Source organism: Ahaetulla prasina, chromosome 2 (assembly GCF_028640845.1).
Source record: "Ahaetulla prasina isolate Xishuangbanna chromosome 2, ASM2864084v1, whole genome shotgun sequence".
NCBI lineage: Eukaryota > Metazoa > Chordata > Lepidosauria > Squamata > Colubridae > Ahaetulla > Ahaetulla prasina.
In genome coordinates, this window is record NC_080540.1 from 192,494,285 (window position 1) to 192,518,723 (window position 24,439).

Sequence of the window (24,439 nt, forward strand, 5' to 3'; positions counted from 1 at the left end):
GCAAGCCAATGCCACAGAACGATTTGTTTATTCACTCAGTATATTTAATATATTACCTATTAATTTATATTCTGGCTTTTTCTTTATTCTGCCCTTCCATCTTTAATTACATTCTTTTTTTCTTTTGGATGAAGCCCACTTCTGATGGCCATGTTGTGGTATTTAAAACTCAATGCAGCCTCAGCCAAAACTGCTTGTTTGACCACCCATATTTTAAACAGGTTTGACAATTCAACGTGGAAACATTTTTTGCCTAGGACATGGTCTCACTTTGATATTTGTACATCTTGAAAAATTTGAAGTCCTAAAGCTAGAACATGATAATAATTAATTAACTCACTGTATTCTTCTTTAAATATACATGAAAATTAAATCAAAACAAATTTCCCCGCTTCTTGGTCTTGGCCCAAATTATTGTTTGAAGTATAGCCCTGGATATTTTATTCTATGTAAAATCATGTGTACCACTCAACTTGAAAAAAATTGTTACAATATAGCAATTGTTTGTATTAATTGCTGTTAATGTGCATCAGTGTGCTGTTTTAAGGTATTTTCTCACTCTTTTCTCTTTCACAAATGTTCTGTCCATCAAGTAGGGATGATAAACAAATAACTGCTTTGTTTTATCAAAAAGATGCAGTTGTCCTGTTTCCTAGCTAAAAAACATTGGTCTGTGCGTACACACTGTTTTGATAATTGGGTTTCTGCAATTATCTTAAATCCCTTGTCAGCTTCATGTGTGGTTTTCTTAAAGAAAAGGAAAGGGGGGGCGTGGCCATGACCGTGGTGGGGTAAGGACCTTTCCTTCACTTCACAGGGCTTATTAATGAAGATTTATGAGAATTTATGCCGTTTGGAATGCACTGTTATGGATGAAAGTTAATAAATCATGAAGTGAAAGTGTTAACAGCCCAGCAGATTGAATTTAAAACTGGTAGGTCATCTGAAACGGCTTGAATTAAGGAGTTTCTACAGCGTGGGATGACCGAGCCGGCAGACACGATAAGTTGGAATAAATTGCTGTGTTTTGTTTTTCCAAAATTAACTATCGTGTTCTGTGTTAAAAAAAAATTTTTTTCTATTGCTGAGGCTAAGGAGTGAATATTAAGGACTGAATCTGATAATGAGAAGAATTTAATATACACAGAATTTAATTGAAGAGAAGAGAAACTGACTTTTTGTTGGATTGTTTGGCAGCAAGAGGATTTTACTGAGCGGATAATTTTTTCTTTATTTTTTTTTCTTGAGAGCAAATTAATAGCTTGTTTATATTACAGGGGAAAAAAAGGATTCTGCTTCGTTTAAGTTGCTTTGTCTTTCTTTCTGCTTTGCTGACGTGGAGGAAAAAATGGCGCTGATTAATGTTAGCTGTGAAGTTCTGTGTTTCTTTGTGGAGTATCCTTGAACTTGAGAGATAACAGTGCATAAGCCGCTTCGCTTCAATTAAAAGACTGTCGTCCTTTGATCTTCACTAAGACCCTCTGTAAAATTGGTTTGGAATCCTAGTTTGGGAAATTTTTTGGTTTTTTTCAAAATGACTCAACAACTTTCAGAAACGCAGCAACTTGCTGCAGCTTTAAATAAAATTGGGGAAAAAATAGCAGGACTATCAGAGCGTATAGATAATTTGACATTGAAACTGACATCCAAATGCAAAATTTGAAGCAAGAGAGGAATAAAAACTTTGCTAAACAAAAAGAGGAAATGATAATGATTAAAGATGAAATGGAGCAGATGCATGTGCATGAGGTAAAAGTAGATCGGCAAATTGGCAAAATATTTTATAAAAATAATGTCATGGAATGTGAAGGGTACAGGAATCAGATTAAAAGAAGAAGATTGGAGTTTAAGATTAAAAGGGATTTACCAGACATTTTATTTTTACAAGAAACCCATCAGAAATCTGAAGATTCAAATAGAATGTATATAAAAGGTATGCAAATATATGAAAAAGCATTGAAATGATGGGGAAAGTAATAACATTGAGAGTGGAAACTATATTATTGTTGGTAATTAAGGAAATAGAATTAACAAAATATGAAAAAGAATTGATTAGAATTATGATTATAATAGGTAGAATTATAATAGCTAGATATTGGAAACTAGATGTGATTTTTAGAATAGAAGAGTGGAATTCTGAAATGTGGAAATTAGCTTTAAATGATAAAATGACATGTGATATTAAAATTAAAAGTCGTGAGGATACAGTAGGAGAAGAAGCAGATAAGAGTCTTGGAAAATACGAAGCTGAATGCGGGTCATCGCTATCTTTTTTTCTGAGTGATGAATTCAAATAGACAGCCCGAAAGAAGTGGCCCGGGCATTGGCACGTCCCCTCTCCCCCATTCTCTTTATAGAGGCGAAACCGATGAGGATGTGGGGGAAGAAGATTGTTTGTACTTTATTTGTTTTGTTTTTTGTTTTTTTTCTGTTTTCTTATTGTTGTTTATATGGTAGTTTAATGTCGGGTGGTGGGCACAGAAAGGAAGATGCGGGGATAGGATTAAAAAATTTATATTTTAAATGGGAGTTATAAAAATAAAGGAGAAAAGTTAGTTTACCACTGGATTTTATGTTTTCCAGAACATAAATTGGGAAATCAGTTGTGTCCATGTTTATTTAGATAGTCTGTGAGATGGCCTTGAGTTTACCTCCAAATAACAGACAATGTTTCTGAAGGAATTCTGACAGCTGAGGTGATGTACATCATTTGTATCATCTATCCAATCACATATTTTGCATTAAATAATAATTTGCAATGAAGATAGTTTTCAGAAATGATTAGCTATCGTCTTTTCACCTTTAGTCTGCATTTTTCACAATCAAGAGAATAATGAGTGGCTGACAGCTAGATGGAACCCTCTTCTGCATTTCATTGCTGAATAACAGGGGAATGATCATAAAAAGATGCTGACTTATGTCATATCTTGCAAAGGCCAACTAAAGTCTGAAGCATTATGCTTGCTCAGCAAACCTGTGATAATCTTACATTCTTTCTGTGTGGTCAGTGTCATTTTACATGACATAAGCAATTCCTCTTCCCCCAGGCAATATCTCAGTGATAGCTATATGAAGAATGAGCCAAATTGCACCCAAATGATGTGACTTTTCTCACAGCCAAAACCCAATAAATATATAAACGGTGTTAATTTTCACCACCCTTTTCGGTTTTGTGACTACTTCTCCTGCAGGCTGTGAGGAAGAAATGAATGTACGGTATTTGCAAGCCCTGTGGTTTGACAAGCTCCCTCCAATTTTAATTTTACTCCTAGGATCTGCCAGCTCCCCTGCATACATCCCCTCCATCTTAGCTCATTTGCAACTTTAGTCAGTATATTACATGGCCTTTTTATTATTTTATTTAAATGCCTTCATCCTAGAAACTCTGAGGTGACACTTAGTCGGTTGATTTGATTCATTACTGACAACCCTGTGGGTAAAGAAAGATTATGTACATGTGCCCTTAATAGCTTCATTTGACTTGAAACAAAAACATCACTGTGATATGTGATATGTGAAATATGTGAAATGGGTAAGAAAACAGTGTCATGCTGAGTTTACCTTTATTTCGGCACACAACTTCACACTACTCTATCTGTGTTGTGTAATCTGATGGTGCTTGCAGTTATTCCCTCCTCCAATAGACTTCATTATGTCAAAAAGAATAAGTTCTTTTTCCTACCCAACAGCGCAGTGCATGTTTATAAATGCATCTGAACCAGGGGTGAAATCCAGCAGGTTCTGACAGGTTCTGGAGAACCGGTAGCGGAAATTTTGAGTAGTTCAGGGAACTGGCAAATACCACCTCTGGCTGGCCCCAGAGTGGGGTGGGAATGGAGATTTTGCAGTATCCTTTTCCTGCCATGCCCACCAAGCCACACCCACCCAGCCACACCACACCCACCAAGCCATGCCCACAGAACCGGTAGCAAAAATATTTGAATTTCACCACTGATTTGAACAGAATTAAAATTATTGAGATTCAGTTATCTGATATTAGAACATTTATCCCACATTGAATATGAAGTCCCAAGACACTTTGGGGCCTGCTAGATAAAAAAGTAACAAGGGATGTCAACAGTTACAGTGTTTACAGGATGAAAAGCTTGTTCTGATGAACCAATATCAATAAATTATCTACGATAAACAGGGAACCAATGATTTTGAGCTACTAAAAGAAACAAATGGTCTAATAGGTACTCTTCAAAGCTGGTGGTGTCCTCTTTTTTCTTCCCTCTTTACTTTGGAATCAGCCTAAGAATATTCTTTTGCAAAGAACCATATTTACTACTAAAAACTGTGCTCAAAAGCTCACTATGTTATTTTGGAAAGATTTAACAGGTTAATAAGGCAAAGCTTTATTTGCGCATGTCCAAGATGGCGTCGCGCCGCTGACTGAGAGATGCGGCGGCGAGCCTCCTGGACGTTTCTGGATGAGGGGGGACCCTTTTGAGATCTTGGGTCCCCCCGCCCGGGTGGATGAGTGTCTCCTCAGCCCGGGGGTGTTGAGGTGGGTTTGGGGCGGCCCGGGGCGGCCCGGGGCGGTCTCCCATCGCGGCGGCGGCGGCGTTCCATTTTCGGCGGCGGCGCCGGCGGCCTGATCCGGCCTGGTCCGGCCTGGTCCGGCCTCGCCCGGTCCGGCCCGGTCCGGCCTGGCCCGGCCCGGCCTGGTCCGGCGGCTTGGCAGACGGAGGAGTGATGCCGGCGTTGGCGGCGTTGTGGCCGGCGGCGGCGGCGTTGTGGCCGGCGGCGGCGGCAGGCAGCAGGCCTTTTGGGCTGGCTTGGGGGACCCTTGGAGATCTTGGGTCCCCCGCCGGGGCCTCGGGGAGCGTGACCAGAGTGTTCTCTGGTGGCGTTTTCTCCGGTGGCGCCTCTTTCCGACGGCGGCGGCGGCCTGGCCTGGCGGGGGCCTGGCCTGGCGGTGGCCTGGCCTGGTTCGGTGGCCGGCGGCGGCGTTGGCAGCGTTGGCGGCTCGAGCCAGGGGGTGGGGACCCTGTGGAGATCTTGGGTCCCCCCCACTTTGGGTGAGAACGCCCCCCAGCCTGGAGAGTAAGGAGGATTCTGGACGGCCTCGTCGGGGGGCCAACTAGAGCGTTTCTGTTCCGGCGGTGCCCTGGCTTGGTTAGGTGGCGCCGGCGTTGACGGCCCTGACATTGGCCTTGACGGTGTTGACGGCCCTGACATCGGTCGTGGATGAAGATGACGCTCGGACGTTGGCAGTGGAGTTTCCCCCAGGTGGAGCCGAGATGGAGCCCATGGAGTCCGTGAAATTGGAGGACTCGCCCTTTCCTCCCGACCACCCTTGGACTGTCCATAGAACATCATCGAGCCTCAGTTTGTTGCCATCGGCAGCCAAATCGGGCTGCAATTTCCGAGATTCGATGGACGGGGGTGAGCCGTGGCGGTGCTGAGTGATTGTATAAGGCGGTGACTATTTCATCTACTGCCCGAGACTGAGACTGAGACTGAGACTGAGATGGATTTCCATCGATTTTTCCCACCCGGAGATATCCTGACCAACCAGGATGGGTCTGCTTGCCGTGTTTTTCATCATGCGGACATTTTCAGCGGCGGACCTTCTTGCCCTACGAGATTCCCCTCTCTCGTGGGTCTGGCCCTCTACGTTATCGAGGGCCTATCTTGAGGACGGGTTTTGGAACCCCGAGAGATGGCATGCCAAGAATAGGAGACTTAGGGGATTTTTAATTAATTGTTTTAACCGATTTTTTAAGGGGAGTTTTAATGGGACTTTACGGGAGGGTGGAAATCGACGGGCTTGGGTTGGTGGGGAGGAGGGTGGGGTGGGGTGGAGGGTTAGGGCGGATGAGGGGGTAGCCGTCGAGGGAAACCAGTTCCAGCGCATGCTCGTGGCGACTATCAAATGGGTTCGGAGGTTATGGGGGAGTGTGTTCCTTTGTGTGAGGTGAGTCTATTTGCACGGTAAGTGGGAGGGGCAGATATGGCGGAAGGGGATCAGACGACATAGGGGGTCACGTCCGATGTCTGCAGGCGATCGCGTGCCCGATCCCCTGACTTCTCCCGTTCCCCGGATGGTCAAGACCCTCAGAGCCTGGGCCTTCGTCTGATGTTATGCAACGCACGGTCCGTGGCCAATAAGGCCCCCCTAATACATGATCTGATACAGGGGGGTGCCACGGATATTATAGGCGTTACGGAGACCTGGTTGGGCACTGAAGGGGGTGTGCCCCTGGTCGAGATGTGCCCACCGGGTTTCCGTGCATTCCATCAGCCGAGGGCCCAGGGTAGGGGTGGAGGGGTGGCGGTTGCTATTAAAGAGAGTCTAGAGCCGAGGGAGACCACTGTACCTCAGATTGCCGGGTGTGAATCCCTCTTTGTGAGGTGGGGTCATAGATGTCAGATGGGCTTGCTGGTCGCGTACCTGGCTCCTTGCTGCGTGACAGCTGCCCTGCCCGAGCTCCTGGAGGTGCTTGCCGGGGTGGCAGTGGAGACCCCCAGACTTTTAGTCATGGGGGACTTTAACTTGCCATCTGCCGCTCGTCGTCGACGGTAGCTCGGGAGTTCCTGGCCTCCATGACGGCCTTGGACCTGACTCAAGTAGTGGATGGCCCCACTCACATCGGGGAGGCACACTGGACCTGATTTTGTCTCTGGTCAGTGGTTGAGAGATCTGGACTTAAAGGAAATAGTCACTGAACCTTTGTCATGGTCAGATCACTCTCTTCTTCGCCTGGACTTTCTGACCGCTACCCAACACCGCAGGGAGACGGAACCATTACGGTGGTACCGTCCCAGGCGCCTGATGGACCCAGAGAGGTTTCGGACGGAGCTTGGGCCACTTCCTGAGGGTCTGGCTCACGGCACGGCAGAGGAACTAGCTGCAGCCTGGGAACGGGCTGCGGCTGGGGCTTTAGACCGTGTCGTGCCTTTGCGCCCTCTGCCCCGGCGCAGATCCCAACCGGCTCCTTGGTTCTCCGAGGAGCTGAGGGGGATGAAACGCCGGAGAAGACGCCTAGAGAGTTCCTGGAGGTCCAGCCGTTCAGAGGCTGATCGGACACTAGTTAGATCCTATACCAGGACCTACCTAGTGGCATTGCGTCGGCAGATAACCGCCCAGCTGCCCTGTTTCGGGTGACCCGCTCCCTCCTTCACCAGGGGGAGCGGGATGACCCGTTGCGGGGACGTGCTGAGGAGTTTAACGGTTATCTATACGATAAAATCGCTCAGCTTAGGGACGGTCTGGACCAAAATTGTGGCGATTCAGACGGGGTATCTGAGGGCGGTCTTGGTGATGTTGTGTGGGATGAGTTTGACCCTGTGACTCCCGAGGACATGGACAGGTTGCTGGGTAGATTGAATGCCACCACGTGTTTACTGGACCCGTGCCCCTCCTGGCTGGTGCTGGCCACTCAGGAGGTGACACGAGGCTGGCTCCAGGGGATTACGAGTGCTTCCTTGTTGGAGGGAGTCTTTCCGGCCGCCTTGAAAGAGGCGGTGGTGAGGCCCCTCCTCAAGAAGCCTTCCCTGGACCCGGCTGTTTTAGGTAATTATCGTCCGGTCTCCAACCTTCGCTTCGCGGCGAAGGTTGTAGAGAGTATGGTGGCATATCAGTTTCCCCTGCACCTGGAGGAAACTGTCTATCTGGACCCGTTCCAGTCCGGCTTCCGACCCGGTTACAGCACTGAGACGGCTTTGGTCGCGTTGGTGGATGATCTCTGGAGGGCCAGGGATAGGGTTATTCCTCTGCCCTGGTCCTATTAGACCTCTCAGCGGCTTTTGATACCATCGACCATGGTATCCTGCTGCGCCCGGTTGGAGGGTTGGGAGTGGGAGGCACCGTTTATCGGTGGTTCTCCTCCTATCTCTCCGACCGGTCGCAGACGGTGTTGACGGGGGCAGAGGTCGGCCCGCGGCGCCTCACTTGTGGGTGCCGCAGGGCCGATTCTCTCGCCCTTCTGTTCAACATCTATGAAGCCGCTGGGTGAGATCATCAGTGGCTTCGTGTGAGGTACCAGCTGTACGCTGATGACACCCAGCTGTACTTTTCCACACCGGGCCACCCCAATGAAGCTATCAGTGCTGTCCCGGTGTCTGGAAGCCGACGGGTCTGGATGGGGAGAAACAGGCTCAAGCTCAATCCTCCAAGACGGAGTGGCTGTGGATGCCGGCATCCCGGTACAGTCAGCTGAGTCCGCGGCTGACTGTCGGGAGCGAGTCATTGGCCCCGATGGAAGGGTGCGTAATTTGGGCGTTCTCCTGGATGCACGGCTGTCTTTGAAGATCATTTGACGGCCGTCTCCAGGAGAGCTTTCCACCAGGTTCGCCTGGTGCGCCAGTTGCGCCCTTTCTAGACCGGGATGCCTTGTGCACAGTCACCACGCCTTGTGACGTCTCGCCTGGACTACTGCAATGCTCTCTACATGGGGCTCCCCTTGAAGGGCATCCGGAGGCTGCAGTTGGTCCAGAATGCAGCTGCGCGGGTGATAGAGGGAGCCCCTCGTGGCTCCCGAGTGACACCTATCCTGCGCAGGCTGCACTGGCTACCTGTGGCCTTCCGGGTGCGCTTCAAGGTGTTGGTGAACGTCTTTAAAGCGCTCCATGGCATAGGGCCGGGTTACTTACGGGACCGCCTGCTGCTACCGAATACCTCTCACCGACCCGTGCGCTCTCACAGAGGGACTCCTCAGGGTGCCGTCGGCGCGACAGTGTCGTCTGGCGACACCCAGGGGAAGGGCCTTCTCTGTGGGGGCTCCCGCCCTCTGGAACGAGCTCCCCCCAGGACTTCGTCAACTTCCGGACCTCCGAACCTTTCACCGCGAGCTCAAAACTTACTTATTTATCTGCGCTGGACTGGGTTAGTTTTTTAAGTTATGGGTTTTTAATGGTGATTTTATAGTTTAGGGTTTTATATCGGTCGTCTGACCGTTTTTAGTTTTAAATTGGCCGGTTAAATATTTCATTTTAAATGTATTTTAAATTTATTGTGTACCTATGTGTTTTAATAAGGCTGTACACCGCCCTGAGTCCTTCGGGAGAAGGGCGGTCTAGAAATCTAATTAATAAATAATAAATAATAAATAAATAAATAAAATAATCTTCCTTTATAAATACCTCCAAGGAACTACAAGCCACCACCCAAAAACCTTCAGCAGCTCCCAAGTTAACTAGCCTGACTAGGTGGCTCAGTGGCTAAGACACTGAGCTTGTTGGTCAGAACGGTTGGCAGTTTGGCAGTTCGAATCCCTAGTACAAGTCTCCTGCGTGAGCAGGGGGTTGGACTAGATGATCTCGAAGGTACCTTCCAACTCTGTTACTATCAAATATCGAATCTAATCAATGACTCGTTTTTATTGAGGGGAGAGTTTCCAGAGAAGGAAAAGTGTCTATCCTAACTTTTTCCCGAGATAAGTTCCAATAAGAATTTGACACAGAGCTATTTTTTAAAACAATTGTACCATAAGTAGAATATAGAACACGGAATGATAGTGTGGGAAGGGACCTTGGAGGTCTTCTAGTACAACCCCCTGCTCAAGCAGGAAACCTTATACCATCCTGGATAAATGATTGTCCAATTTTTTCTTGAAAACCTCCAGTGATGGAGCACCCAGAACTTCCAGAAGCAGGCTGTTCCACTGATTAATTGTTGTCACTGTCAGGAAATTTCTTCTTTAATTTACTTCAAGACCTCTCTTTAATGATCTCCCACTTCCATAACTTCTTGTCCTGCCCTCAGATACTTTGGAGAGTAGAAGAACAGACTAGTCCCACCGCATATTAGAACATCCTCTTTATTGCCTCACAAATCATGAAGGTTTTCAAGCTCTCTAAAGCATTACACCGGGCCTTCTTTTCCTTTTTTACAATCTTGTCTAAAGGAAAAGTTTCGAACAATGCAGAGAAGGAACAGAAGTTTGGAGGTGTGCAGTTTTGAGACTTTGAATCTGCTGTAGTAATAAACTGTTCATATTCCAATATTCAGTAGGTGATCACAATAATTGTTTTACTGGACTTAGGTAAACTGAAACTGGTTGAAAAATATATAGTACAGAAATATTCTTTTCTGAGCACTTTAGGAAGACATGTTAAGAAATTTATGATCTCTTGCTCCACCTAGCTGTTGTCTCTTCCATTTCACTTTTTTCTAGTTTGGGCTTAGCGGCAATAGTGTGAGGTTTTGGTTGATAAATTCAAAAACATTAGAAAATCTGCCTGTTTCCAGGATCATTGGCAGGAAGGGACTTTTAAATCTTCATATTGAGAAAAAGGAATTATATGTCTGAGACTGATTTCTGAACTGAAAAACTGAATGCAACTTTTCAGGGTAAAGAAATCATTTCTACATTGACTTTTATTTATATTCTAGAATAAGGGTCTCCAGCCTTGGCCCCTTTAAGACTTGTGGACTTCAACTCCCAGAGTTCCTCAGCCAGCTTTGCTGGCTGAGGGACTCTGGGAGTTATAGTCCACAAGTCTTAAAGGGACCAAGGTTGGAGACCCCTGTTCTAGAATGTCATACTGTTTCAGTAGACATTATATAGATTCTCTTGTATATTTATAACAATAAATACACCAACATATAATATCAAACAACCAATATAATAAATGGTACCACATCTTCCTCAGGCAGGCAACTATTCCATTCCATTTCCCAAAGCTTTTATATAACATCTAGGCTTTAATAAACCAGAAAACCATGACAGAAAAGCTACTCTTCTTCAGAGAAATCCCACTTCCATGCCCCCTCCCATTAATTCTTTTGATAGGAAGGGATTTCAGTCAATCAGTCAGTCAATCAACCAACCAAGTGATTCTGGGTGGCTTACAATTCTAAAACAATTTAAACAATTTAAAAGAACAATAAAACAATCACAAAATAAATAAGTACAAATAGCAGCCATGATGATTAATCAATCAATAGTAAAAGCCCGGTAACAGGGCCCCTAACACGTTCCAAGCCCCAGCCGATAACCAGGTTTTTAAATCTTTGCAAAAAACTAACAAGGTTGTGGCCATTTCCAATCTCCGAGGGGAGAATAGTATTCTCATAGGCAGGGGCTACACAGGACAAACCCATCTTCTAGTTCCCATCAGTTGACAGTCTTTGACTAATGGGATCTGCTGCAGCAGTGGTGGGTTTCTACCGGTTCACCCCAGTTTGGGCGAACTGGTAGTTGTGGTGGCAGGAGGCGCCGCCCACCCACCCAGACATCATAAAGGACATTCTGTGCATGCACAGAAGCACCGCACGTGAGTGAAGCAATTCCAAACCAGTAGCAAAGGTAAGTAGAACCCACTACTGATCTGCAGCATGCCCTACCTGTTGAATTGGATTGGCCAAGTAGAAATTGTTGAAAAAGGACAGTCCCTCAGGTAACTCGGGCCCAAGCCATGTAGGGATTTAAAAGTGACACACCTTGAATTACTCCCAGAAGCACACTGGCAGCTACTGCAGCTCACAGAGCAATGGTGTTATGTGCTGTGTAGCCAAGCACCATTTATTATCTGTGCAGCTTCAAGGGCAGCCCCATGTAGACCTCATTCAAGAAATCTTCATCCGACAATCTTTGTTTGCATGTATTGGGGGGGGGAGATCCTATTCAGAGCTCTCAATGCTGAAAAAACTAAAGCTATATATAGTAGAACCTCTGGTCGTGACCATAATTCGTTCCATAACTTTGGTTGCAAACCGATTTGGTTGTGACCCAAACCTAATTTTGGAAATTTGGCGACCAGAAAAATAGCACAGAAGGGAAAATCGGCTGCAAAGGGAAAAAATTGTGAATTTTTTGGTTGGAATCCGATTTGTTCACGTTCAGAAGTTGTTTGATATATTTGCCACTATGAACTTATGACCTAAAGATAATGACAGTATTTTGAACTGATGCCAGTTCCAAAACTATCTTCAAGGACATCCCCATGTACAATGCACTGAATGAATCTAAACTCAAGGTTGTCCTAGTGTGTGACTCCTGCACAATCACTCTGAAAACTGTATTTATAAGCAAGTCTAAATTGCAAAGTTGATTCTCGAAAGGAAGTGCAATCCCTGGTAAAACAAGCTAAACCTTCCTTCTTCCCTTCCCTTTCATAGGAATGGGAATACTAATATAATTCCATGAATACTTGCAGAATTATATCCATTCTGTTTGCATGAAATTGTATAAGAGAAGCTAAATGTGAATATAATGGGACTAAACACAGGTTTCACTCCGTGCCTCTCTTGCTGCTGAAAGACTCCCAGATTTGCCCACAAAGCAACATTAGTTATGAGTCCAATTATGTTGACAGAGCAACAAGTTCTGTGGATCTATCAAACATGCTCTGCATTATAGTTGATCTAATGCCAAAGAATACTGGGGATGCTGAAAGCACCAGGTGCAAACAGCCAGCTGGCCCCGAAGCCTGGGATCACCACTGTCCAGAATCTCAAGAGATTACAAAGTACTGCAGAACAGAGGAGGGGGACACATGGAGCCAGCTGCAATCAGCTTGAAGGCTGGGAAAGTAGTGCAACAGCCTGACCTAAGTGAAGTCATGGGAGATTTGCTGTAGAAGTCAATTGGTTAAGGTTTTTAAGCTATGGCAAGATGATCTTCATGCAGCTAATATGCTGCATGATAGCAATATACAACTACTATACACTGTGCTAGTAAAAATGCAAGTGCCATAGCCATGGAATACATAGAGGCCACAGCCCTGAGTAGCTGCAGGCCCCACATCAGAATCTTCAAAACAAACATGTAAAACTGTTCACCCAGCCCCAATTGTGAAAATTGAACAAAGGGCAACAGCTAGCAATCCTGAATCCGAATGATTTCCTTGCAATAAGCAGCAAACATAAAATTCAATAAATGAGAAGTAAATTTCATTTGTGTGATGTATATTGGCATACAAGCTTTCCTATTATTTGTAATGGTGCATTCTAACCAAATACTACCTGCCCGTATCTAAGGAATTTGTTTATGTGTTTAATCCTACCATATTTTCTTTTGCAGTTTTCTATTCTATCATATCTATTTACTTCTCGATAGTAGTATAATAACGTTACACAAACGTATATATTAACACACCTAGTAGTATTTATTGTTCTTATCTGCCAATTTATATTCATTTATATTTACATCTCTTTGTTTAATGTTGTTCAATTACTCCAATTTAAATTTCCTCAGTACTAAGTTAAACATTTCCTGTTTTTGTTTCTATTGTCGAGCGAACTGTACATTTTATTCCATACTTTGTAATAGTCCAAATCATCCCTCTCTTTTAGCTCCATAGTCATTTTGTCCATTTCTGCGCATTCAGGAATTTTCCTAATTACTATTTCGTCTGAGGGTATATTATTTTGTTTCCAATTTTGTGTGAATATAATTCTTCCTGCGGTGAGTATGTGTAGTGTAATTTATTAGAGTTTTTTATTCATTTTCGAGTCTAGTATTCCTAATAAAAATAGTTCCGGTTTCAAATCTGTTTTTTGCTCTATAATTTCTTCTAGCCATTTTTGTTATGCTGAAGCCTTCTGTTGTTTCCCCATTTAATATTATTTTTGCCTTCTGGTTCGAATATATTGCTCTAATTGTTCTAATAAATTTCTCAACAAAATTCATTGCTACTAGTTGGTTAATTAAAAAATCCCAATTTAAGTTGTCAAGTGCTTTTTGTGCATAAAGGAATATCAATGCTACTTGCTTTTCCGAATGTATTTCATAATATTCTAATGTATTCATTATCGTTCTTATATTATTTTTTATGTGTCTCTGGGTAAGAATCCATTTTGGTCTGGTTGTATGATTTTGTTTAATATATGTTTCATCCTTTCTGCCATTATTGTCATAAATATCTTATAATCGATATTCAGCAGTGAGATTGGCCTATAATTTTGGATTTTTTTTTCCACATTATCTTTGGGAATTAAGGTTATCAGTGCCTCCATCCAGGATTTTGGTATTGTAGCTCATTCTAATATTTCGCTGTATGTTTCTAATAATAGGTTCTGCAATAATTTTTGTAATTCTTTATAAAATTCTGCTGGGATTCCATCTGGACCCAGCGTTTTATTACTTTTTTGTTTTTGAATTACCCCTTTTAATTCTAACACCGTTGTTTTGTCATCTAATGTTTCTTTTGTTGTTTCTGGTAGCATTGGGAGATTTCTCTGCTGTAAATATCTTTTAATATCTTCCTCCTCTATGTTCTCCCGACTATATAAATTTTGGTAATATCATACTGCTATATTTTCTTCTTCTCACTTCTGATGGTGGGCTATCCCTTTTTCATCTTCAAGTTGTTCTATTAGTTTCTTTTCTTTTTCTTTTTTTGGTTTGTTGGTTTGTTGGCATTTTCAAAGTAGTTTTGTCTGGTTGATCTAATTTTTTCAGCTATTTCTTCTTGTGTGATCAGATTTAATCTATGTTTAATTATATCAAAACCATAATTTCCTGGTTTTGAGGTTCTTTCTGCATTTTATATTCTAATTTTCCCAGTTTCTCTTGCAATTCTGTATATTGTTTCCTTTTGTTTGATTTCTTCGTATTGTGTATGCCATTGTAAGACCCTGAACATAAGCTTTATTTGTGTCCCACAGGTTTTGAATTCTTGTCTGTTCATTCCAATTTTCCTTTAGGAAAAACACTAGTTCTCCTTTAGGAAAAAATTTCCTTTAGGAAAAACACTAGTTCACTATATTGAACACATTTTTTTTCTTTCACTATTCTTTGATTCATGGTCCATCTCTTTTTTTCTTTTTTCCTCCCCTTTCCATTTAACTATTAACGGATTGTGATCTGCCCAAGTATTCAGTTTTATTTCTATTTCTTCTACATTTTTTCCTGTTTCTGGATCCATCCAGACCATGTCAATCCTGGACCAGAAATTATGTGGATTGGAGAAGTATGTATATTAGTTCTTTTATGGGTTGATTTCTCTCCAAATGTCTTTTAAACTTAGCTCTCGGGACATTTCAAAGAAAGTCCTTGGTAGTGGACATTTCAAACAAACTCATCAGCCAGCCTGGGGAATTCTGGGAGATGAGGTCAACACATCTTCAGTTGCTAAGGCTGAGAAACACCTGAGAAACGGCCTAGTTTCATGACTATCTACTGATAAGTTGCAGAAATAAATTAATTTAATTTAATTTTTTTAAAAACAAATTTGAACAATTTTACTTGATGTGATAAATTTTTTGTTAAAATACTTGTTACTGAATTTTACTGTAAAGAGGCAAAGGTAAATAAGTTGTCAAACTGAGCATGTTTCCAGATGATACAACATTATAGTGGTGGTTTGCCATTTCAGGATATTGTGTGGGTAGGGGGATATTTTTCAAATTCCTAATTCAGCATTTCTTTGTAGTACAGTTTAAGCAGTGGATTTTGTTATATGTTTGCTTATTTTAATTGATGCTGAATTCCATTTTAAAGGTCTTTTGAGTTTTAAAACTTAACAGCTAAATACGGTTTATATTATAAAATTAAAGTGGTTGGTTCTTTAAATGTGAAAAATATGGCTAGCTACTTCTATTGTTTGTTTTCAGTAGCGTATGTCATTAGGGGATTTTTCCCCCCCAAGTTTTTAAGCATACAGCAAAACAAGATTAGTGACAGTTGTTTGTACCCCATTTAAAGGCATCAAAAGGCTTCAAAATTAGATTTAATAATTTTCTGAAGTATTGAAGGATTGACTGTCAAAACTTTTCCAAGCACATCTCATTTATATGGAACTTGAGATTCTTACTACTATGGTAAAGATCATCTCACAAGCCACAGAGGCAATCTACAATTGGTCTCACTAGTCAAATTCATGAAGTAAACCAAAAGGGGAAGAAAAATAAAATATTGTGGAGAGGAGGATTTCTATCACTGGGTATTGCTCAAGCAGAATAGCGTTCTTCCTGGTTTTTTCTCTGTCCAAGGTGCTGATTGCTTAGAAAATAAACATTAATTTGCAATTATAAAGGAAGCTGGCTGGAATACACAACTCTACTTGGGAAGATCAGAGATTTTTCTTGAAGAAATTAAAGATTTTTCTCTATTATAGCCTATTATAGTCTATTGCAACACTCCAATTTCTTAAAAGAAACATTGGCAATGGAATATGGAATTTGTAGGGGGCTTTTACTCATCAATGCTGACACAGCTAGGTATGATATGCTGTTCTTACAAAATAGCAAAGGGGCAAAAAGCCTATCTAATCCATAAAATCTGAATAGGCTGGATGAAATGAACGTCATTCTTTCTGTCCTCTGAGACGTTGTATAGTGCCTGAATCAATGTGAAGGGAGGTTGGCCAGCTGTGCATTGCAGGTTCTCCCCTCACTCTGCTATGTGGCACTTTATTTTTCTCATATGCAAAAATATATAGGACTACTGTATAGCTTAAGTGATGTATATAGTTCTGCCTTAAGGAATCCAAATCTGGGGTGTAGAGTAAACTTTGTCCCTCTCAAGTATAATAAAAGAGAATTTATTGCCATGCACAAAAAATACTAACCTTTTAAATCCGAGGCAACTTTATAGAGGATATTATGGCTATATCATTTATTGTGTCAAAAAAGTTGTGTTCATAACAGGAAAGGCATGGAAATGCATTCAGCTAGTTATGATAGAATGATGCAAGTTAGGTAAGGATATAAAAACATAAGCAGTGCCCAGCTTGGTCAGATCCATGGCCCATCTTATCCAGTAGTCTATTCTCACAGTGACCAACAACTGCACAAGGAAGCTCACTAGTTTTGCAGCAGGTGGCCTTCAGAGGCAGTCATGCTCCCATCAAGACTAATAGCCATTAACCCCCATGAATTTTTCTCTAACCAGCTTATTTTAAAAAAGGTAAAGGTTTCCCCTGTCTGATCATGTCTGACTCTAGGGGGCAGTGCTCATCTTTGTTTCCTAACTGAGAGAGCCAGCGTTGTCTGAAGATGTTTCCATGGTCATGTGGCTGGACGGCATGACTATACACTGAGGCACATGGCAAGCTGTTACATTCCCGTTGAAGTGGTACCCATTTATCTTCTTGCATTTGCATGTTTTCAAACTGCTAGGTGGACAGGAGCTGATACAGGAGCTCTCCTGTCACATGGTACTTGGGTCTGGAATTGCCAACCTTCCAGTTGACAAGTCCAGCGTCTTAACCATCTTATGAAGATAGCCAGACTGGTAACCAGCAGCACGTTGTGTGGTAGCAAATTCAAAAGTTGAATTATGTATTGTGTAAAAAAAATCCTTTTATGTGTTCTGATTCTTCCAGGATTCAAACTCATTGGATGGTTATAGTATCTTGGGAATGAGAAAATAGCTTCTCCTTGCCCATTTTATTCACACCATGGATAATTTTGTACACCTCAATCATGTTCCCTCTCATTCACCTCTTTCTGGACTAAGAAGCCCCAAATATTGCAATCTTTTCTCATAGGGAAGCCACTCCAGATTCTTGATCATCTATTTGCTCTCCTTTGCACCTTCTCTACCTCCTTTTATCCATTCTGAGTGGGGTGACCAGAATTACACATAATCTCTTTCTGATGCAGACACACATAGATTTATATAAGACCATTGTGATATTGACATCTTGATTTTCAATTCTGTTTCTTATGTCTAACAGTGTGTTGTCCTTTCTTTAATATAGTGGATGAACACTGTGCTGACACCTTTAGTGAACTGTTGCCATTACTAATTTTAGGTCCTGGATTTAAAACAGTCAGCTGTCTCAAGAAGTTGCTACTTGCAGAGCTTTCTTTGCCCTGATCAGCTTACATTATAACAATAGATTTCATTTTTTGAGCTATAGTGAATATTCATTTCCTTAACTGTTTAGTTTGTGGCTTCCCTTTTTAATTAAAAATGGAATTTATTTCTAAACACTTAAAAGACTAGGAATTAAAATGGGATTGAGGTTGAAAATGAATCAACACTACAAATTGTTAACTCAATTGCAAAATCCTTAATGTCACATTTTCATTGGTCAATTCTGGAGTCCAAATACTCCAAATATTCCTGAATCAGTGGCGAAATGCTACCAGCAGTGAATTTTTTAAAAAAAAATCTACCGGATCCTCTGAATTGGTATTTCCAATGATCAGCTGTGCTGCGCAATTTAAAATCGAAAGCAGGAAATCCTGCTTTCTAGTGAATCTAAATCATGTGGCACAGCTGATCCCACCCCCTCAGTGCTCTACTTCCTTCCCAAGCCTCCAGTGCGCGTTTGGCGTGCAGCATGTATGCGCGGCCAGAGAACTGGTAGCAAACCGGTTCAGATTTCACCACTGCTCTGAATCCTCGACTTATGACCACAATAGAGCCCCAAATTTCTCTTGCTAAGTGAGACCTTTGTTAAGAGAGTTTTACAACCTTTCTTGCCACAGTTGCTAAGTGAATCACTGCAGTTGTTAAGTTAGTAGCACAGTTGTTAAATCAGTCTGGCTTCCCCATTGACTTTGCTTGTCAGAAGGTCACAATAAGTGACCACATGACACCGGGACACTGCAATGGTCATAAATATGAACCAGTTGCCAAGTGTCCGAATTTTGATCACATGACCATGGGGAAGCTGCAACAATTGTAAGCATGAAAAATGCTCATAAGTCACTTTTTACAGTGCCGTTGTAACTTTGAATAGTCATTCAAAGGTTACAGCACGGAGACGGCTTTGGTCGCGTTGGTGGATGATCTCTGGAGGGCCAGGGACAGGGGTTGCTCCTCTGCCCTGGTCCTATTAGACCTCTCAGCGGCTTTCGATACCATCGACCATGGTATCCTGCTGCGCCGGTTGGAGGGATTGGGAGTGGGAGGCACCGTTTATCGGTGGTTCTCCTCCTATCTCTCCGACCGGTCGCAGTCGGTTGGGGGGCAGAGGTCGGCCCCGAGGCGCCTCACTTGTGGGGTGCCGCAGGGGTCGATCCTCTCGCCCCTTCTGTTTAACATCTACATGAAGCCGCTGGGTGAGATCATCAGTGGTTTCGGTGTGAAGTACCAGCTGTATGCGGATGACACCCAGCTGTACTTTTCTACACGGACCACCCCAACGGTTATCGAAGTGCTGTCCCGGTGCCTGGAGGCCGTACGGGTCTGGATGGGGAGAAATAGGCTCAAGCTCAATCCCTCCAAGACAGAGTGGCTGTGGGTGCCGGCATCCCGATACAGTCAGCTAAATCCGCGGCTGACCATCGGTGGCGAGTCATTGGCCCCGATGGAAAGGGTCCGCAACTTAGGCGTCCTCCTGGATGAACGGCTGTCTCTAGAAGACCATTTGACGGCCGTCTCCAGGAGAGCGTTCTACCAGGTTCGCCTGGTGCGCCAGTTGAGCCCCTTTCTGGACCGGGATGCCCTATGCACGGTCACTCACGCATTCGTGACGTCTCGTCTGGATTACTGCAATGCTCTCTACATGGGGCTCCCCTTGAAGGGCATCCGGAGGCTGCAGTTAGTCCAGAATGCGGCTGCGCGGGTGATAGATGGAGCCCCCCGTGGCTCCCGTATAACATCCATCCTGCGCAGGCTGCACTGGCTACCTGTGGCTTTCCGGGTGCGCTTCAAGGTTTTGGTGACCACCTTTAAAGCGCTCCATGGCATTGGGCCGGGTTACTTACGGGACCGCCTATTGCTACCGAATATCTCTCACCGACCCGTGCGCTCTCACAGAGAGGGTCCTCAGGGTGCCGTCGGTGGCAATGTCGTCTGGCGACACCCAGGGAAGGGCCTTCTGTGGGGCCCCACCCTCTGGAATGAACTACCCCCCGGACTTCGTCAGCTCTCGGACCTCCGGACCTTCCGCCGCGGGCTTAAAACGTATTTATTTAATTGTGCAGGGCTGAGCTAGATTTTAAATTATTGGTTTTAAATTGGGTTTTATTTGATATTTTAATTCTAAATTTACGGGCTTTTTAGAATCAGTTTTTTAATTGTTTTATATTGTATTTATATGTCTTTTAAATGCCTGTACACCGCCCTGAGTCCTTCGGGAGATAGGGCGGTATATAAATTTGAATAAATAAATAAATAAATAAATTAAATGAATGATTGTAAGTCAAGGACTACCTGTAACTTCATCATGGAAATGTGATGCATTTGTATACTGCTTATCCAAACTTGTAGACTGTTGTGTCTTGCCCGCCCTCAGAGCAGCCGGGGCCTTCTTATCTGCTCCCGAACACTGAGGAATGTATGCCTCCCGGCCCCAGTCCTGGCTCCATGCCCACACAAACTGCAGAAGAAGGAGCATCTCCCTCCCCCAGCCCTGACTCCATGCCCAGGCAAACGGAGCAGCTAGACCCCTCCCCCTCCTCCACAGCAGGTGAGCCTGAGGAGGGTTTACTCCCAACAGCTGCTGATTGGTGTGACCCTCGCATCAGAAGGCTGGATAGGCAGAGGCAACAGAAGGAAGGGAGGGGCAGGCCTTAATGAGTGCTGAGTCATGGAGCCACACCCCATGGCCTATATAAAGGATCTGCTTTCTGGCAGTCTCTGAGTCAGGCAAAAGTCAAACTTATCTTGCTGAAGTCACTTACTGGTCTCCTGCCTGCTCTGAGGACTTTGCTAGGACTTTGGGCAGAGCTGCAGAGGCAAGCCTGATTCGGATTTCCCTGACCCGGCCGTCAGCGGAGGAGTGGGACACGACATAGACTCACAGCATTCAATAACTGAATCACTGAGAATCAGTATGGATGTCAGGAGTTGGTCAGCATATTTTTACTACTATTATTCGTTTGCACTCTTGCATTCAGGGTAGGCACTGCATAATTAATTGCCATTTCTTTCTTCTTTATTTAGCAAGAACTGTATACTGTATATAGAAGGCTCCAGATATTCATTTTGTTAGAGGTATTCTCACAAATATTCATTAGAAATTCTTTGCAAGTGATTTCAAAAGCACCAGCGTTGACAAAATATTAATAAAATTTTGAAATAATGACAATTGTGTGTGTGTGTGTGTGCATGTATGTGTGTATCTATCTGTTTCTCAATCACAGCGGGTGTGACCTGAATCTGGTAATTATTTTCATATTGTTGCAACTAGAATTAAGAAATGAATTATAGAAAGTTTACGGCACACAGAGAAGTTAACCTTCCCATCTTTATCTGCTTTGAAACTGCTGGGCAACACAATCCCTTCACCACTAGCAGGGAAAGATATGGGGCTAAATTATAACAAAGAAGAGCACTCTAGTTCCAGGAAAGTAGCGGCAACTACTCAAGGGCCCTACAAAAACTGCAGCTTTTCTAAGCCAGCTATCGATAAAAAGCAGATAGGATGCCTTACCTGCCTGCTTTGGTGATGATCATTTCAGTGCCAATATCATGGAATCGCTTCCAGAGATCAGCACATTGCAATTCCACTTGGATCTCCTCCATGGATGAGGCAGGCAGAGACTGAGAGAGTGAGTTGCTCGATGTGAGGTCCGATGGGGAACCGAACGAGCAGGATGTCCGCTCTGCCAGCACTTCAGTTTCCGATCCTGTGCTCTGCTCTGAATCTAAAAGAAGCAGAAGCAGAAGCAGAAAGGGGAGTCAAACCAATTTGAAATGTCTAAAGTTCCTCAAAGTAGGAAGAAATAAACTGAAGCCATTTGAAGGGATCCAGGGAATTAGAGGAATGGCATCTTTTTCATTAGAAGAGTGTTGTTGATGTTGTGTTGTAAGTTACAATCTGGCTTCTGGTTTTCAGTTTCCAACATGACATCTGGTACTTTAATTAAATTTTAAAGCTGTTGAAGAAAACTGCCCACAGTTAAAAATATAAATAGTAACAAATTAATCTGGATACAGAAAAATGCAGCCTGCAGTTGTAGGCTGAGAGAAATGGGGGACGGGGGGAGGGGAATCATTCAACACTGGAGAAATAATGTTGTATTTAATTGTATGTTTTACCACATGTGCTGTTTATGTTTTGAATAAGGGATTTTTTTTCCAGATTTCTAATTTCTTTGTCCTCAAAAATAATAAAAGCTGTCCTTTTGTTTTGGTTTCAAGCAGATATATGTTATTTGTTCCTATGTTATAGTTCTTGAGCAATTATTTTCCCTGAGAAAATAGCAACGTTGGGTTATGGATGTAGAATCCCCGAAGAGTTGAAGAAAGCAAGCATATGGAAAAAATTACTGCCAAAGTAATTGTTATTTCAAAGAACACCTAGACTTTTACAGGGTCTTCCGATATAAACATCTGGACCAAAATGAGAGAAAGCCAAAAAGCTGGAGCTGAATTAAAGACATTTCTCAGGCTCAAACTTTTTTACTCTGAACTCATTAGTTGAGAGGACCCAGTGGAAGACTTGCCTTGCAGGTCTTGCCATTGGAGGTTCAGTTGGTTGGGATGCAGGTCACAGGCTGGCATTGCACTTTTTGTCATGAAAATCACTTCCACCAAGGGGCCCAACTGAATTGTGATTCTCAGCAGTGTACCTCTTTGCTGGTACTCCTATTAATCCATATTATTATCATCTCCTTCTCATTTTAATGCTGCCTTGATGTAACTGCTATATGGTCCTGCTATATGGAATTAGGGTATGACTGTTAGTTATCTTACAGATTAAATGTTATTTGTTTATTTATGGTCATCAATCAGTAAAATATGCTCTCTTCCACTCAAGGATATTCTCGGGGCCTTTCTGTATATATAGTTTCTTATAATTTGGGGAAAAACATTAAGTTCTGAACCTCTTTAATTGTAGAGATATAAGAGACAATGTCTGCAGTATTCAAGTCCCCCCACTTCTTCTAGTGATATAAGTCAGAGGTGGGTTTCAGCAGGTTCTGACCACTTCTGGAGAACTGGTAGCGGAAATTTTGAGTAGTTCAGAGAACCAGTAGTAAAAATTCTAACTGGCCCCGGCCCAATCTATTCTCTGCCTCCCAAGTCCCAGCTGATTGGGACAAAATGGGAAATTTACAGTATCCTTCCCCTGCCACACCCACCAGGCCATGCCACGCCCACCAAGCCACGCCCACAGAACCGCTAGTAAAAAAAATTGAAACCCACCACTGATATAAACAGATATAACACAAGATAATTTTCTGAGAATCTAATTACAGAATGTCCAACACTGTAGCTTGGGTTTTAGTAACAAATGTTGAAAAAGATGGAATATTGAAGAAATCAACTCAGCAAACACTGCTGGCAACAATATAATTGGCTTGGAGAAGATACTGAATTGCAGTTCGTGGCGTTCATATGAATTGTGCCAGAGTCACATGTAAAGGAAATGTAAGCTGTCCAGCACACTCCTCTTAAAAATATTTAATGTAAGGATTTCAGCAAATCTTATTTCCAAACAATAATGCTTGGCCTTTATTCAGTGTGCTCAAAATGTTTCACATCTGTTATCTAGTTGCAGTTCAGAAAGATAAGACAGCATTACTCTGGATGGAGTTTAAGGCACTTCCACATGGCATCCTTCAGCTGTTTGCCTCCCATAAATAAACCAGCTGGAAATGAAGCCAGCTTAAGCAATTTCTTCCCAGATGTCAGTCCCTTCCTTCTCTTTGGACATGGTGATGGCCAGTTGTTCTGTTGCTGAATAGTGATTAACACAGCTCTTAATTGGTGGAGTCTCTTGTTTCTTTATCCCCTCCAGGAGGTAAAGCACCAACTGCTTTCCTTGCCGTGGGAGGGTCATGCAGGCCATAGCCTTCCAACAGGACAGTGGACAGAAAAACATTCAAAAACCCATTCCAGAAATAGCCAATATTAGCAGTTCACCCTGTAGCAAAGCAACTATTATACTGGCCTGACATGTGAAGTGTCTCTGGTTTGAAGCTGGATAGAAACTACTTTTCTACATTACTGTTTTTCCTTCCCTAAACTGTCCACTTGTTTGCTGTCATTCTTCTTTATCAGTTCGCAAGCGAATATTTTCACATTTATCAATCTTGCCCCAGTTCCCAAATAGCCCAAATAGATAAGTATTTTGCAAAAAGGGTTATCCCTGAATTTATCTGAGGCTCAGAGAGAGGTAGGCAGGGGCATCTGAGGCAGGGAGGAAGGAAGGTTTCAACATTTCAACCATCTACTAATGAACTGATTATAAAATAACAAGAAAAAGTAGATAGAAAAATAATTAAAAATGGAGGAGATGTTTTCAACCCTCTTCATGTTACAATACAGGACTACTGTTATAGGAGCAAATGGAGCAGAGATTAAGAAGCACCCTGGGAAAGCACCAGTCATGGACTTTTATTTAAAGATGCTGGTGGTGAATGCATGAGTTAGAGCAGCGCTTTAACTTTATAAACTGCAGTGCATCATTTTTCCCCCAAATTGATATGTAAATAAGCAAAATCAAAAGTTCATTTTGATGATGAGTAATTACCAAATTGAATAAGAGGCTATATTCACACCGCGGATTATGTGGATTCATCCCCTTCAAAGGCATTTATCTACAACACAGAGAGCGCAGCGGATGAATCAGTCATCAACCCTTTTTCCATCCATACGTGGGAAACACCCATTCTGAAGCAGTCCAGGAAAATATG

At 43.0% G+C, this 24,439-nt stretch overlaps 1 protein-coding gene across 1 annotated transcript in view; it reads right to left on the bottom strand.

Annotated features, from left to right (window-relative positions):
* The window catches only part of TBX15 (T-box transcription factor 15), a 90,388-nt gene that overhangs the window by 31,773 nt on the left and 34,176 nt on the right, over positions 1 to 24,439 (bottom strand). The window contains exon 2 of the mRNA XM_058170818.1: positions 21,229 to 21,442. Within this exon, the coding sequence (XP_058026801.1) occupies positions 21,229 to 21,442 (214 nt within the window). The remainder of the gene's footprint in view (positions 1 to 21,228; positions 21,443 to 24,439) is intronic.